Source organism: Protopterus annectens, chromosome 9.part0, assembly GCF_019279795.1.
Source record: "Protopterus annectens isolate FY-2018-M chromosome 9.part0, PAN1.0, whole genome shotgun sequence".
NCBI lineage: Eukaryota > Metazoa > Chordata > Ceratodontiformes > Protopteridae > Protopterus > Protopterus annectens.
The window spans coordinates 814,404,253-814,421,805 of NC_056743.1; the positions used below are offsets into that span (position 1 = coordinate 814,404,253).

The 17,553-nt window shown below is 41.7% G+C and overlaps 1 protein-coding gene across 3 annotated transcripts in view; it reads right to left on the reverse strand.

Annotated features, from left to right (window-relative positions):
- Positions 1–17,553, reverse strand: part of DIP2B (disco interacting protein 2 homolog B) — a 2,678,679-nt gene that overhangs the window by 314,900 nt on the left and 2,346,226 nt on the right. For all 3 annotated transcript variants that reach the window (XM_044083475.1, XM_044083472.1, XM_044083474.1), the window contains exon 32: positions 16,367–16,537. In XM_044083475.1, the coding sequence (XP_043939410.1) occupies positions 16,367–16,537 (171 nt within the window). The remainder of the gene's footprint in view (positions 1–16,366; positions 16,538–17,553) is intronic.

The following is a 17,553-nucleotide window of genomic DNA, read 5'->3' on the forward strand; positions in this document are numbered from 1 at the left end:
ACTGCAGAACAAAGAAAACTGCACATAAACCAAAAAGAGATGCTAGCTGTACAGAAAGCTCTGACAGCCTTCAAGGATCTACTACAGCCAGGACAACTTGCAATAAAGACGGACAACACCACAGTAATGTGGTACATAAACAAACAAGGAGGCACACATTCCTACCCTCTTTGCAGGCAAGCAATAATCTTATGGAACACAGCTCTGGCCTACCAAGTCCAGTTACAAGCTCAATTCCTGCCAGGACAGAAAAACACATTGGCAGACGACCTAAGCAGAAACATCAAAGATCCCCACGAGTGGAAGCTAGACCCACAAATATTTACAATGATAACTCAAAGATGGGGCCAACCAAATACAGACCTGTTTGCCAGTCCTCAAAACTTCCAGCTGACAAAATTTTGTACAAGGACATTCCACCATCAAGCTTGGAAAGTGGACGCTCTCTCCTTCAGTTGGAAAAACCTGACAGCATATGCCTTTCCTCCATTACTTCTCACGAAGGTTCTTTTGAAGGTCAAAAAGGAGAAACCTCATAGCCCCAGACTGGCCACGCCAGCACTGGTACCCGCTATTGAAGAATATGGCTCACAGCCCACCATGGACATTACCTCAAATACCTCATTTGCTCACGCAGCAAGACAAGCAGATTCTACATAGCCAGATCAAAACCTTAAACCTGGCTGCATGGCAAATCAATTAAGCATCCAACCAGCCCCTCTTTCACAAGCAGTACTGGATGTTATCCAAGAAGCCAGGAGGCCAAGCACCAGGAAGGCTTACTCAAACAAATGGAAAAGGTTTTCTGCTTGGAACCAAGCTAAAGACCAAGACACAACTCAGCCACATATGCCTCACATTCTGCAGTATTTAGCTGAGATGTTGCATAAAGGACTTTCTTTCTCCTCAATTAAAATCCATGCTTCAGCTATTTCAGCTCACTACGACACGGATCCACCTTTATTTTCAAATCCTCTTCTAAGACAGTTCCTCAGAGGGGCAAAAAACATTAGACCACCTAGAAGAGCTCCTACACCAACATGGGACCTCAACTTTGTTCTGGAAAAACTAACGCTACCTCCCTTTGAACCAGCTTTTTCTGCAGACCTTCAGTTCCTATCTTGGAAGACTGCCCTGCTCCTGGCAATAACTTCTGCTAGGAGAGTCTCAGAATTACAGGCACTTATGGCAGTGGAACCTTTCCTCATTTTTCATCAAGACGGAGTTTCTCTACAAACTAATCCTTCCTTCATGCCTAAGGTGGTTTCCAGTGTAGCTTTAAATCAAACCATCCACCTACCCCCTTTCTTCCCCAATCCACAGAACAAAGGTGAGAGACTCCTGCATTCCTTGGACATTCACAGGCAGCTTTGTTACTACTTGGATAAAACTAAGGCTTTCAGAAAAACTGACCAGCTCTTCGTTTCCTATGCTACAGCTTCTCAAGGGAGGGCCATGTCCAAGCAAACCATTTCTAAATGGATAGGCCATTGCATACGATTCTGCTATACCCATCATGGGAAACCAGTTCCTCCTACCATTAGATCCCACTCTACCAGGGCAACAGCTACCTCTACAGCCTTTTTCTGGGGGGTTCCTACCAAGGAAATTTTAGAAGCTGCAACTTGGAGTTCTGTACACACCTTCACCAAACACTATCACTTACCTCTTTATTCTAAGTCCAGGGCAGGATTCGCCACTGCAGTTCTGCAGGGCCTCATTGCCTCCACTAACCCTCTATGATGCCTCCACCCTACCTTAGCTTTGTGACTCAACCCAAGTGTGATGACTGCAGCAGGGTAGCACAATGAACATAGTACAGTTTTGTACCTACCATAAATGTAGATGTTCGAGTGTTCACCCTGCTGCAGTCCAGGTTACCCTCCCTCCAACCCCTCTGATCTATTGGCTAAACCTTTGCTATGCCTTACTGATGTATTTGCTTATAGCTGAAGGGTTTTTTGTGTTTGTACAGTGTTCACACCTTTTGGTACTAATTTGGATCATCCTTGTGGGGGCACCTGACATCTGGGGCAAGAAAAACTGAAGAAAATGGCGTTGGTTGCAGTATATGTACCCCTGGTGCTCTGATGTCAGGGAAGAGGCGACAGCAACCGACGTCGGACCAAGACTTTGGAAATCCGGCCGACTGCGGGACCGCCTGATGACAGGATAACCCAAGTGTGATGACTGCAGCAGGGTGAACACTCAAACATCTACATTTATGGTAGGTACAAAACTGTACTTTTCCTTACGTGCTCTGTCCTCTAATTCTATTATTTTTTGAAACATCTGTTCCTGAGCAGTCTCATATTCATCCAGCCTTTTCTTCATTTTGACCACTGATTTTTGCAGCTTTATCACCTCATCTGAAAAGCTTCTTCCATTTTTTCCAGCCTTTTGTTGTCTGTGTTGATATACTCCAGTAGTGTTTTATTTTAACCAGGTCTGTGTGCAGTTGTCTTATATCTTCCTACAGGTTACTGGAATTCATCTCTGAAGATTGCATTGCTTTTTGCTGAAAAGCTGCAGAACTTTCCCCAGTCAGTATTTCTTCCTCACATTTTGTAGCTGATTTTGTTCCAGGTCCTCTGTTATTTCCTTTTTCCTGGCATCCAAGCAGTAAACTTACTAGCCAGTTACTGAAATTTACCCATAAATACAAGTCTACTGGCCTTTTCTGCTGAGTTTCTGTTTTCCCACTGGGAGAGCTAGAATTAAGCAATTACTCAATGTTCAGCGATCCTGGAAGTCCAGTTTGTATTTTTTGGTACTTAATTGATTTATTCCTGTAATTTTGACCCTGCTAAAAGGGATTCTACATAGTTTCCTTTGTTTTAAGTATCTGTATAAATCTGGCATGTTTGAGAGGCTCTTGGCTGATTCCGACAGAGCTCAGCAACACTTGGTGTCCTCTCCTGTGCCTCTGAAGTGATTTTCTTGCATCACGTGCCATCCAGGCACAAGCTAGATCCTTGAGTTTAAAAATCATACTTCTAGAAACTACTTCATTGATCGACTACTGTTTTCCTGTTTTATTTGTACATTTATCTGTATTTAAGGATGAAATGACTGCATTTGCTCAGATGGACTTGCTATTTTCTCTGACTTTAAATCACCTTGATTATCTAGTCTGTTAAAAGTTGTTTTGTAGCAGCATACACATTAAAGCAATTTTTTTGTGCTTTTATATTAAGAGGACTGGGATGTTCCATCTAGTAGCAGTAGGTGAGGGCCTAGTCTGAGTTGTAAAACACAGAAGTTAATCTGTAAAACCTGTACTGGGGCTGTAACCTGCAGTTTAGTGATGTATTGCTCAAAGTAAAGCTCAGAGCAGCTAGTTTGTAGGTCAGACAGCACTAGACAATACCATAACCTAGCACTATTACCATATCCTAGTACTATCTAATACCATGCCCAAGCACTATACAATACCATATCCTAAGCACTATCTAATACCATACACCTTAGGACTATTCATCTCTAGTCCATAACCCTACAGACTACCCTATGATACCAAATTCCCAAACCCTAATAGCCTACCTTAATACAGACCCTGACAACATGGATATGCAATTTCTAAATGTCTCTGTAGCTAGCTTGGTAGATATTGGCATCCTGAGACAATGCAGTAATTGTCTCATGTTCAGACAACCTTTAAATCCTTAAAAAATCAACAAAGTATGTGAGAGATGTACATAAACAATTTCATTAGAGGCAAAACTCTTGCAGACAAACAAGGTTTTCAAGAAAACACACACTGCATCCAACACACATAGTGTTCACACAGACAATCTACAATGAGGCACCAAAACGCAATTTCCCCATACCTCAAAGACCGCCTAAGTCTGCAAACAACAATGCCTATCCTCAGCAATCTCTAAAGCATACACCAAAAGAAACAGCAAACACCACACATAAGCTTAGAAACAATGGACCCCTGAAAACAAAGCCCATAAGGCAAGTGACACACAGATGCCTCACTTACTAGACTGGACAAGGAGAAGATTACAGTCAGTTGCTTACCTGAAGCCAGGATCCAACAAGTTACACACACACTCAAGTTACTCTACCACAGGTACCAGTATGATCCTATCATAGCCCATGTGGACATAAATGACCTGAGACATACATCTCTGGATTATATAGATGAATAGAGACATTACGGACCTCTCTGAATATGTCTCTTAACAACGGTCCTAGCTTCTAGCGTCAGTCCAGGGAGATTCACTGTCTGTCAGCCTGGGAAAACATAGTCAACAAACCATGTTGCTTTGTCAAAGATTGTTTGTACCTATCCCCCCTGGGCTTCTGGATTTTGACTACAATTTTATCGCCAAAGTGATAAACTTACAAGCATAACAACTAAAACCCAAAGGAACCTAAAGGTGTTAATACTCAATGCCAAGAGGCTTAACAAAAAAACTCAACATATTACAAGCTTTCCTCACTCTGGAGAATATGGACATCTGTGCCATTACCGAGGCATGGTTTAAAGCTAAATTACGTACTCCAGCAGTGCAAGGCTAAAGTGCCTTCCACACATTAAGACCATCAACCACACAGATAGGAACTAGAGATGGAGGTGTTGTGATCTACATTAGCAACATGTATACCTCAAAGTTGATTAAACAGGGTGATCCCCTGGAGTTCATGCACATGCAAATCACCTCAGATAGAGTCCCTTACCATATCTTAGCAAGCTACAGATCACCATCTATGTCTCAAGAATCTCACAACTTTTATCTAAATTTACTGGAGACATTCTTCATCCAAGTGAACACTCTATTTATGCAAGACTTCAACTACCCCTCTACAGACTGGAAAACACATACTGCCACGAACATGCAGGTACATTTCCTGGACTTTAATAACAGAAATGCCCTTGATTAGTTAGGGTGCATTTCAACCAGAAGTTCAAACATACTGGGCCTTGCTAATACCAATATGGGAGAGCAATGCAGCAGCCCTGTGTCATGTCCTCACTGATGAGGTCAAATCACAAAGCTGTCTCATTCGAAATAAAAATCAATTTGGAAAATCCAGAAAAAACTGTTACAGTTGGAAACTATTCTGATGTAAACTGCATCCTAAGTGACAGTTTGTCAAAATTCAATGCCCCGCCCAATTAAGAGTTTATAAAAGCGTATGCAAAATTATTCAAAGAAACACTGTATAAACATGTAAATGGCTTCCAAGAGGCTGCTGGACCTACAAGAAGTAATCCTGAAACAACTCTCCCAAAACAAAACACACTGGAAGAATCCTAATCTTAACAGGGTATATAACAAAAGGAAAAAAAAGTCATGGCCAAAGTCAGAAAAGTACAATTGTGTACACTTATCATAAATGGAGATGGTCGAGTGTATTCACTGTTGCAGTCCTAACATATGGGTTATCCGGCTCCCAGTAGCCCTCAGTTGGCCCGAATACCAGAGTCCTCGATATATAACGTCGGCTGCCGTCGGTTGTAAACTGATGTCAGAATGTCAGGTATAAAGGGAGGTGGCTGACGCCATTTCCTCAGTTTTTCTTGCCTTAACTGTCAGGAGCCCGCAAAAGAAGGCCAAACCAGGAAGGAAACACCCTGGAAAAAAGCCATCCAAAAATAACATAAGTAGTCTGTGCCTTAGGAAAAAAGGGGAATGAAGGGTGGGAAACCAGGACTGCAACAGTGAATACACTCGAACATCTACATTTATGGTAAGTGTACACAACTGTACTATGTTCTTCATGTTTCACTGTTGCAGTCCTAACATAAGGGTTGATTCCCAAAGCCCAGGAAGAAAACAAAAGGGAGGAGGAAGAATAACAGATTAAGGGATGGTAAGGAGGCCTTGCAAAACTGCAGAGGCAAAACCAGCCCTAGATTTAGAAAACAAAGATAGGTTGTAATGCTTTATGAAAGTATGGACAGAAGACCAAGTAGCTGCTTCTAGAATGTCCTTAGTAGGCACACCTCTCAAAACAGCTGCAGAAGTAGAGGCTGCTCTAGTAGAATGGGTCCTAATACTCGGGGGGGGGGGGGGGACCTTTCCATGCTGCAGGTAACAAAAGTGAAAACAATAAGCAATCCATCTGGAGACAGTTTGTTTGGAAACAGCTTTACCCTGATCCCCAGGAGCAAAACTAACTAACAACTGCTGAGACTTCCGAAAGGGTTTAGATCTATTTAAGTAAAATCTCAACTGTCTGTGCACATCAAGAGATTGCAGAATCCTTTCCCCTTTATTCTGGGGGTTACTGAAGAATGTAGGCAGATGAATAGACTGATTAAGTGTCAGACTGGAAACCACCTTAGGTATAAAGGAGGGATTAGTTCTCAAAGAAACCCAGTCTGTATGAAAAATAATGAAAGGTTCTACTGCCATTAAGGCCTGCAGCTCAGAAACCCTTCTGGTAAAAGTAATAGCCAAAAGATAGGCAGTCTTCCATGAAAGGAACTTTAAATCTGCAGAGGCAGCAGGTTCAAAGGGAGGAAGAGTAAGCTTCTCCAGGACAAAATTAAGATCCCAAGCAGGAGTAGGAGCTCTTCTGGGAGGTCTAAGATTGCTAGCTCCCTTCAGGAACTGTTTCATCAAGGGGTGAGAAAAAATTGGTTGCTCAAAAGAACAATGAGCAGAAATTGCTGAAGCATGAATCTTAATTAAAGAAAAGGAAAGTCCACCATTAAGCAAACCTGCTAGATAATCAAGAATGAGGGAAAGAGAAGGTTGGGAAGACTCTTCTCCTTTAGCCTACATCCAAGAGCAAAATCTCTTCCATTTAACTGCATAGGATTTCCTGGTGCTAGGCCTCCTGGCCTCAAGAAGAACATTAACCACCTGCTGGGAAAGATTTAAAGTATTAGCCAGGCAGTTAAATGCAGAATTTAAAGATGAGGATGAAAAAACTTTCCCCCTTCCTGAACCAACAGATCTGGTACCAGGGGAAGATGCCAAGGCTGAGCTTGGGAAAGGCTGCGAAGAAGGGGATACCAATGCTGCCTGGGCCAATCTGGTGCTATAAGAACAGCCTTTGGTTTTTCGTCCCTTATCTTTAGCAGCACTCTGGGAAGAAGAGGCAGAGCGGGGAAGGCATAAATTGAGAGTTGTGTCCATGGGAAGGACAAAGCATCCACTCTCCATGCTTTGTTGTGAAACTCCCTGGTGCAGAAGGTTGGAAGGAGATGATTGGTGTGAGAGGAGAAAAAATCCACCTGAGGAGTGCCCCAATGCTGAGTGATGCGATGGAAAATGATCTTGTTCAGTTGCTACTCGGGAGGATCCAGAACATGTCTGCTCAATTGATACGTCAAGGAGTTTAGCCTCCTTGGAAGATACTAGGCTATGAGATATATGCCCATGGAAGCTGCTAAGGACCATAGTTTCATGCTGTGTCTGCACAAAGGATAAGAGTGAGTCCTCCCATGCCTGTTGATGTACCACATGACTGTGGTGTTGTCAGTCCTGATCCGAAGACTCCCAGGGTAGAGTAGGTCCTTGAAAGCCAGCAAGGCCTGCTGCACTGCCATCAATTCTTTTAAGTTTATGTGCAGATGAATCTGTTGAGTGCTCCAAGTCCCTTGCAAGCTCCTGCCTTCCAGATGTGCCCCCCATGCATAATCTGAGGCGTCTGTGGTGAGAGTCCAGCTGGCAGGTGGCGGGCAGAAAGGCAGACCCTTGATCTGAGAACAGGCTGTTGCCCACCAGAGAAACTCCAGCTGTAGATAGGGAATAAGGGGAAGAAGCAAGTCGAAGTCCTGTGTGTAACACCAAAGGTTCTTGAGGTACCATTGAAGTTTTCTCATATGCAGCCTTGCATATGGGATCATCAGGATATATGAAGCCATGAACCCCAGGAATTGCCTTGCAGAAAGCTGGGTTATGCTTGCCAAGTTCTAGAAATATGCCGACAGATCTTGTTGTTTGTCTTGAGGGAGGAATACCACCTGGGTGGCTGTATTCAGACTCACTCCCAGGAAAACAATCTCCCTTGTAGGAACCAACATTGACTTCTTCTCGTTGAGAGTGTAACCCAAAGAAGTAAGAATGTTCTTCATTAAGTCCAAATCCTTTTTAACTGTTCTGGGGAGTTTGCTTGAATGAGACAGTTGTCCAGGTAAGGATAAATTTGAATGTTCCTCTGCCTGCAAAAAGCAATGGCTCCAGGCACTTATTGAAAACTTTGGGGAGCAGTAGACAAGCCAAAGGCAGTGCAGAGAATTGGAAGTGTTGCTCTATACCCCTGAAACGAAGACACTGCCTGCAACTTTCCCTTATTGGGATGTGCAGATAAGCCTCCTTGAGATCCAAAGTTACCAGCCATGAATCCTTGTCCAACACTGGCAGTAAGTGTTGAAGAGTGAGCATCTTGAATTTGGGAATCACCAGAAAAGTGTTTAGAATAGACAGATCCAGAATAAGGCACCAGGTGCCTCCTTTTTTTGGGTACCAGAAAAAGTCATGAATAAAAACCTAGGTCTGCCTGATTTGCAGGAAATGGCTCTATAGCCCCATAGTCAGTAGAGAAGAAATTTGATTCTCTACCTCTGTCCTGAGAGTTCTGGGAATGTCTGGGGAACCTTGTAGAACAGGGAAGGTTTGAAAATAAAACTTGTAACCTTGGTTTACATTGTTGAGTACTCATTTGTCATCTGTGATGGCTGACCATACCCCTGCAAACCTGGCTAACCTTCCCTCCAAAGGAAACACTGGGCCCGCAGAGGTAGGCACAAGAAGGGTGGAGTCATTGAGAATGCTTGCTTTGGGAAGCTGGCTTTAACTCCCCGATTTAGCAGAAGGATGCCATTGTTTAGTCCTCTGAGGGGCAGAAGCCTGCCCTCTGGAAGATCTGAAACCCCTAGGCCTAGAGTGACCCTGCTTGCCAGGATCAGGGGAAAGACCAGTTTTTGAAAGGATAATACCTACTAAAGAGAGAAGGCTGAACCTGAAGGAAATCTTTTACAGCTTGCATAGATTTTGCCTTATCCTCCAACTTTTTCAGTACCTTCTCAGCCTTACAAAAAAGGTTGTCTTTGTGCAAAGGAACATCCAGCAATTTAGATTTTACAGGTTCAGAAAGAGGCTGCTCCCTAAGTCAAGCATGCCTTCTAATAATGGAACCAGTGGCTGCTGCTCTGTAGGAAGCCTCCAAGGTGTCAAAACCACAACGAAGAGAATGCTTATTAACCAGAGTGGCAGAATTTAGTAAATCTTGTATATCTCTGTTCTCTGACATGGAAGGAATATCACCAAGCTTAGCCTTAATAGCCTCCAAAGTATGTTGCTGATACTTAAGCACATGAAAAAGACAATTTACAGATCTAATGGCAAGAGTTGCAGAGGTATAGACCTTTTTACCCCACCTGTCCAAGGCCCTAGACTCCTTATGAGAAGGTACAGGGTTTTTAGAAATAGTAGCCTTAACACCCTTGGGACCTTGAAAAATAATCTCAGGATCAGCAGTAGGGTTTCGAAAAAGAAACTGATGAGAATCAGGAACCCTATAATACCTATCAGGTTTTCTGGGAGCAGGAGGAACAGAACTAGGAGTTAAAGAATTTTCAATGAAAACATCATCCACAACTTCCAAAACAGGAGGTATTGCCAGAGGTTTATGCTGTGGCAAATCTAAAAATTTCCGGATCCTCCTCTTAGACTGAGGGAAATCCTGACTTTCCCATTTAAAGTGCTCCCTAAGAGTATTCAAAGTATCCCCAAAGGAAAAATCTTCTGGAGGGGAGGCAGAGGGGATAGAATCCTCAGTATCAGAATCCTCAAAGCCAGAAAAACGTTGAGAATTTCCTTCCTCACCAGCAGAAATACTGGAAACCTCAGGATCTGATTCAGACAAAACATCAGGAGACAATTCCCTAGCCCTCTTGGAAGGGGGGGGGGCGCGAGAGCCCTTAATAAGGGTAAGAAGATCACTAGCCATCTTTACCAACTGGGAATGAGGCACAGGAGAGGAGGCAGATGCCCACTTGTGGGTAGATTTGCAGCTGAAAGTTTTGCTAGTAATCCGGAGGGACTTGGGAGGCCTAGCAACTGCAGAAGTGTGAGCTAAGGTAGTCAGTCTGGCTCTGGTCTCATGTCGAAGAGAAGATGTGTGGGATGCCAGTGCCGGCTCCAGACCCATCTGAGGCGGCGAACAGGCGGAAGGTCTGAAGAGAAGATAGCAGCCTGCGGCATGGAGGACTCCGCAAACATCTTGGCAGAGGCCTGCGGCTGAAAATCTGCAGACTGTAGGGGCTGCAAAAGCACCTCAGTAGCTACTGCTGGGCCGACGACCAATTTCACCGGCGTGTCACTAGCAGCTTTAACCCTAGGCCTGTTGCGATCCTTGTCCTTGCATTTCCTAGATATATCCGAAGTTGGGAGACCAGAAGACGCCATACTGACGAACTTAGGCCAGATTCCAAAATACTTATATAAAATCTTAGCTCTGTGGCATATGGTACGTGGGTTGAAGGAAGCACAGAGATCACAGTTAGGGATGTCGTGCTCAAGGCCCAAACAAGTTATACAATAGGAATGAAAATCACGGTGCGGAATCTGTTTTCCACAGGCAAGACAGTTATTAACTTTATCCGACATTCGTTAAAGCAAGAAAAGAGGATCTCCAATGGGGTACTTACTTGAAGGCATCTTCAACTTGGTAGTCAGAATGCAGAAAGAAGGTAAATGGCCGACCGGCACTAGTGTGAATTGCATCTGCTTCAGGCTCCACAGCAAGAAAGACTGAGGAAATGGCGTCGGTCGCCTCCCTTTATACTTGATGTTATGACATCAGTTTACAACCGATGGGAGCCAACATCATATACCGAGGACTCTGGTATTCGGGCTGACTGAGGTCTACCGGGAGCCGGATAACTCATATGGTAGGACTGCAACAGTGAAACACTAAGAACATCAGCAATTCTAATAATGACTACAGCTCACTGAACAGGAAACTAAGAGGGCAAATTAAATCCATCAAGTTCAATTACAAGGTCAAGATAGCTACTCAGGCTAAAGACAACCACCATGTCTTCTACATCTATGTGTAAAACCTCAAAAGTAACATACAACAGTGTGCAGAACCGGTAGTAAATAGTACCATCTTCATTGAGCAAAGTGACACAACAAATCTGATGACCGATAAATTCAGCACAAACTTTCAGCAGGAAGTAACTCATAGTGGCACTCACTAAGGCTAAATGCACAGCCTCAATGTGGCTTGACAACATCCTACGCTGCTTCTTAAATAGCCTAAAACATGACCTACCAGGACCACATCAGCCACTTTTCAACTACAGCCTCAAGACTACATACCAAGCAAATGGAGGATGGCAACGGTTATCACCCTTTACAAGGGTGGACCATGAACTGACCCTGGAAACTACAGACCCATTAATCTGTCTAGTCTAATATGCCAAGCCATGAAAAGAACTATAATGGAAATGTTCAACATGGTCAATGTCACATGGACAACAGGTCTCTCACACACCACTTTATCCCTATTTCACCTTTCCTTATCTCAATCTTGTCATCCCCTTACTTACTGCCTCTCATTCATTCTACTTCCCTCTTTGCATCACTTTCACACTTCTTTTCCTTTCTACTCCTCTACCCTCTGCATGCCTCTCTGACCTTTTCTCAGTTTTCTTCCCATGATATCTTTTCTTGCAACTATTCTCACTTGCCTCTTCTAATGTCTGCATACCTCTTCTATATAATGACATCTTGCAATTACTGTAGCATAAGGCATCTCAGTAATTATGGCTACAGCTTTTCCATAAAGCTCTGCTAAGCATAATTCTATTTTGCCATCCATGTTTTCACACTGTTAACTGCTTCTTGAACTATATGTTGTAGTGTATTCTTGCATCCATAAACGTGTATACGTATATATATATATGTATATATATATATATATATATATATATATATATATATATATATATATTTGTTTTTAGCATATCCTTATGTATGTAAATAAGTTTTACTCATTTCTTATGTGATCCTATTCACCCAGGCTGTACCTGCAAATGGTCCACTGAGGTCCGTGCATTACCCCATTAATCAAATATAAGTACATAAATAAATAAACAAAGACACTGGCAACGTACAAACACTGGACCTATCCCAGTTTGGTTTTGTCAAAGGAAGGTCATGTCTACTTAAGCTGGTAGACGTCTTTGAGAAGGTAACTAAGGCAATGGATGGAGGGAAAACAGTGCATACCGCCTACCTAGATGTGGCTCAGGCATTTGAAAACCCCACTCAAGTATTGTGGACAAACTCACTGAACTAGGCATAAATCCCTGCACAACTTACTGGATTTCCAGCTGGCTCACAGACAGGACCCAAGAAATCAGGATTGGTGAGACAACCTCCATCAAGAGGCAGGTTACCACTGAAGTACCACAGAGCTCCGAGCTGGGCCCACTCCTGCTTGACATCTACCTCTTGGAGGTCAAGGCGCATATAAAAGGCCTCTGCCTCATCAAACTCACAGATGACTGCAGACAGGGTGTTATCATAAATTCCCCTATGACACTAACATCCTGCAAGAGAGTCTAACACAAACAAATGATTAGTGCCACAGCCATGGATTAAAACTCAGTTCAGTGATGTGCATTATAGTGTCTTTTGGGAAAATGTCTACCCAGACAAAATGCTACAATGATAAGACGCCCCTAAAAGTTAACCCATTAGAGATCTGAGAACATATGTAGAAAGTAAGCTGAACTTTGACCAATACGCGGACAAGGCACTAACGAAATCATTCTCTTTCAACCAACTTATAAGTAAGGGTATGGCATCCAGGTCCAAGGAAGTTATAGTACCATTCTACGCATCCCTTATCAGACTCATCATTGGATACAGTTGCCCTCTTCAGTATGTACCAGACTAGGCATATACAACAGTTAGGATGCCACCAGTTGTTTCTTGCCAAGAGAATCCAGGGTATTAATACACAGTCCTATATAGATCACCTTAGATCCCTGTCTCTATACTTTGCCTCTCAACAACTTATATTGGAGACCATCTGTGTTTGGCATATAAGGCATCCTTAGATCCAGCCCTGATAGAGCTTTTGCACATCAGCAAAATGAGCAACACCAGAAACACTAGATCCATGAATCTGAACTTTGCTTGTGACATAAATAGAACATGACTCAGAGGACATGCTCTGGAACAGACTGCCATCCATGTGAAGCAGAGCCCATCCCTAATCCTATTTGAATGTAACCTTGACCACTGGATGGAAAATTGCAAATTCATCCCTGGACTAGCCCCCATGTATCTTATAGACAGAGACCAACAGTAAACATTGATTAACTAACAAACCCCACATAATGTTTTAGCACCTTCATAACATACCCCTCATAATAAGCATGCTGCCACACATGATTAAGCTGCAACTGGATTGGGTTGTGTGGCTAGGCTTATAAAGGCCCTGGTGGTCATTAGCCTTGTATATACCTATGCAAACTCTGCTCTAAAGAAAAAGATTATTCAAGTCTTTGATTTTGCTTCAATAAAACTTCAACTACAGAAAACCCAGATTATGAAGAGACTTTACTATGTATTTTAGCCTTCTTAAACTAGTACGTTGGCTTACTCAAAATGGGCTACTTTTCAGCCTCAAACAAGCCAAACTCCTCATGTTAGGTGCAATCTTAGCAGACAAACGGGCTGTTCAAAGATAATGCTATAAGGCAGAGAGAAGGATGCACCAAATGAAAAGAGACAAAGAACTGTACTTAGTTCAAGCAAAAACACACCAGTGTGCCTCATTTCTCCTCAACTGAGCATGAAGGCAAAAGGGTTTGATAGTCCTTTATCCTAACTCTTGCTCCCATCAGGAAGATGATGAGGATGAATATGAGGATCAGCAATGCATCTTACAGAAACCGGGGAACCTGCATTGCCAAGATGAAGACCAGACCTTGGGTCAGTAAACTCCCTGGATGAAAGAAGGTGGTGGCTCTAGGACAATGAAGAGTGTGATTTTTTTTTTATTCACTTCTTCCTCTCTAGCGTTTCTTGCAGGGGCCTTCACTCTCTAGCCCAAGTCACCTTCTTTATAGAAATGCAAACATGGCAACCAAAGGCATCACAGTTGAAACCAAGTCCATTCATGCTTGTCCTGACATGATAACCTACACTCATAATGGCAAGAACAAAACAGCAACCTGAAGCTTCATTTGAGACCAATGAAGAACACTAACATGAACTTACTAAAGAAAAGACAGTTTCACACACAAAAGAGAAATGACCTGTGTTCAACTATTGATCATGGAAGCTGTAGGGAGCAGGATAGGGGAACAACTCATTCATCCTTGGGGGAGGAGTTTTTTCCTTAGACATCTGGGCAATACCCACGGGAATCTCAGGGCAGTGTTGCCCAAAAGGTTTCAGTCCTCATAAGTCAGGGAGTAGTCAGGAAAGGAAGCTTGCATGCTCCTCCCACAAAGACAGGTATTGCTAGCATCCTTAAAAGCTGCAGAAGGGTGGTGAAGAGCTCTATGAGCCAGAGGAGGACCCTGATGTCTGCCTAGATAATGCCTTTGTGATTGGCTTTCACCTCACAGGGAAAATAATGGTTGGCAGGCAGTGGGGTAGCAAATAAATAAAATTTCTATAAATGCAATCCATTCAAGCCCACACAAATGGCAAGCTAATTATGGGTATTCCACAACTGACTATGCAAAACATATACCGTCAATCTCCTCCCAAGAACAGAAGAAATAATGTACATACTCCCTCTATAGGAAGGGATGAGTTCACTCATTCAGGAAAAGATGACTGAGCCAGCCCATACAACATCACAATGTACTTACACTTCCCAGCAACAGTCTGCAATCATACTGCCTTTTGTTTTGTCTCACGTGCGTAACAGTTATTACTTAACATTTGCAACAGATCATGATGATAATGTAATCCTTTATTACTGAAATGAAATGCATCTCATACAAAAAGTATAAAGTGCAACAGTTTTCATGGTTACCTCTCATAGCTGCACTTTCATGTAACCATGTGATTCTGGGCAAGAAGCAAACTTAAATCTAACAGCAATGTACAAACACACTGAGTTCATGTTTAACTACCTGTTTCATTGTAAAGAACTGCATGTCCTGTGAATCTGCTTCTTTACTATTTCTGAGTATTACGCTGCATTATTTTCTCTTCTACAGATCATGGCTGAATATAATCAAAATTGACTAATCCACTTAACCTGATACTACTTGAAATAAACAATGTTACATCACTGATGTGTCCTAATACTAAAATAAACGTATGTCATATTATAAGAACACCACCCAAATCCCAGCTTCTGCAGGTACTGTTACATGATATCTTGCAAATGCAAGCTTTGCAAATTATCTGGAAAATAAATTAAATCCTGTGATAAAACACAGTGAAAAGGTAAATGGAAGAAATGGGTTTGAATCCCATTGATCTTCCCACATACTATGTGACCCTGTGCAAGTCATTTAGCCTCTTGCTACCTGACTGCCCTTGAATACAAGAATATGGCTGTTTTAACAGACCCAAGTGTTTTCCAAAATTAATAAAAAGAGTCACCTTTTTTACAGAGTCTAAATTCTAGAACTTTACTGAGTTTTAAGTAAAAGTTGACAACATACATTAACAGATAAGGGCCTGAAGTGTAATTTAGAATCTAACTATTTCAAGCCTACATGTTACTTTTTGTAAACCTTCAGACAATTTCATTTTCAGATGTTTTCGATATTGTCAAAGGGCGGTACATTTAATGCAGAATATTACATCTACAAAACGGTAAGCCAGTACAACCAACTTGAGAAGTACTACTATTCAAACAGCATGTCTCTGAAACATATTTCAGTGAGAACAGTTAGGTGGGTAAGAGAATGTTCCCAATGCTTAAAACTTCTTGCTTATTTATTTATGAAATGATCTAAAAACTCTCTTCAGTCATAACTCTGGCCAAATGCAAGAAGACAAATGTAAATAAATAATACAGATGAAAAGGCAAAAAAAAAATGTTATTACATGGCTACAATTACAGATCTATGGTTTGACTATACATGGCTACAGTTTAAAATGCAAATCAACAGCTAGTTATTCTGACAACAGTGCTTTCAACTACTCCCCAACCCAGGGACAATCAGGAAATAAGAGTGACCTAGTGCAAAACAGCTACTAAAGGTACACAAATCAATGATGCAAAAACATACTGGTACACAAGAGTCTAGAAATTTAACAAACATTAACACACATAAAAATCATATTACTGCTATAACACTTTTTATAAAATGCAAAAAAAAAAAAAAAAAAAGATACACACAGATTATTAAGGTTGGTTAATGCATCACAGTTCACACTGTCAACTGTGACCCCACCACTATTACCTGTAAACAGATGGCCATGTTGACTCTCGATCCAAAGGACGTGCTCACAGCTCGTGGAGACAAACCAAGATCCTTGAAAAGTTTGGAGAATGACTGGGTTAATGCAATACGGGGTCGTTCTTCTGCCACCACAACACAAGTTCGGACACAAGACAAATTTATTCCCCTTGCCTGTAAAACAGTTCAGTGTGAGTTACAGGGTGAACAAATTGCCTAGATCAGAAGTATTAACAGGAAACCACTGTGATCCAAGATATTCAAGCAGCTGACCACTGTGACAACACGAAAGTGTGAACAGGCTTCTGTTTAAAAAAATACATTACGAAATATATTTAAAAAACACACATTTTTATAACACCATTCTGAACTGACAATATACTATAAGAACTGCATTTAAATGATCATGCATTTTTTACAGTTAAAACTTTGGCCTGGATTACTATTTTTGGCCTAAGTATGACTAACACAGTAAATGAAGCAAGCACGGCTCAGGTATATGAGAGCTCTCTGAGATCAAAACAAGGGCAGGCAAAAAAAAAGAATTACTCTCATAAAATATAAGGTAATTGTGAAAACAGATGTTCTGTATACTGACTTAAACTGTTCTTTACATTTTGTTTTCAACAGAACACTTTACTGTCTGTTTAGTCGAATACATGTCTGTTTCCACTATGACAAAAAAAAAAAAAAAGACTACATCTTTCAATATGGCTTACAGAGCTGAGCTCCACATTATCCTCAACAAATCATGTCCCTTAAAAGGACAGCTTTCTGCATTGGTGCTTGTTCCTATACATAGACTGCATCACTAGCAGTATACTTCAAAGTAAAGGGAATGCACCACATCTTTATTTACATTTTTACTTTAAATTACTTCAGTTACAAAACCGGTAATACACACCCATGTACACAGACGTTATGAGACAGTTAAACAAACAGCCTTCAGATATATCAATGATTTCACATAACACTTTAACATTTCTTTGGGTAGTCTTTAATATTAAAATACAGAACAAATGGACAGGGACCAAGTCAGGCAACCTACTGGACATGCCATTATCTTCATGTTAAGGTTTATTCAAGTGAACATAAAATGAACCCCAGAAAACAACAGATGAACATGAACTTGGTTTATCCACAACATACAATGTGCGTTTGTGCATAGAGGGAATATATTTAGATCCTGC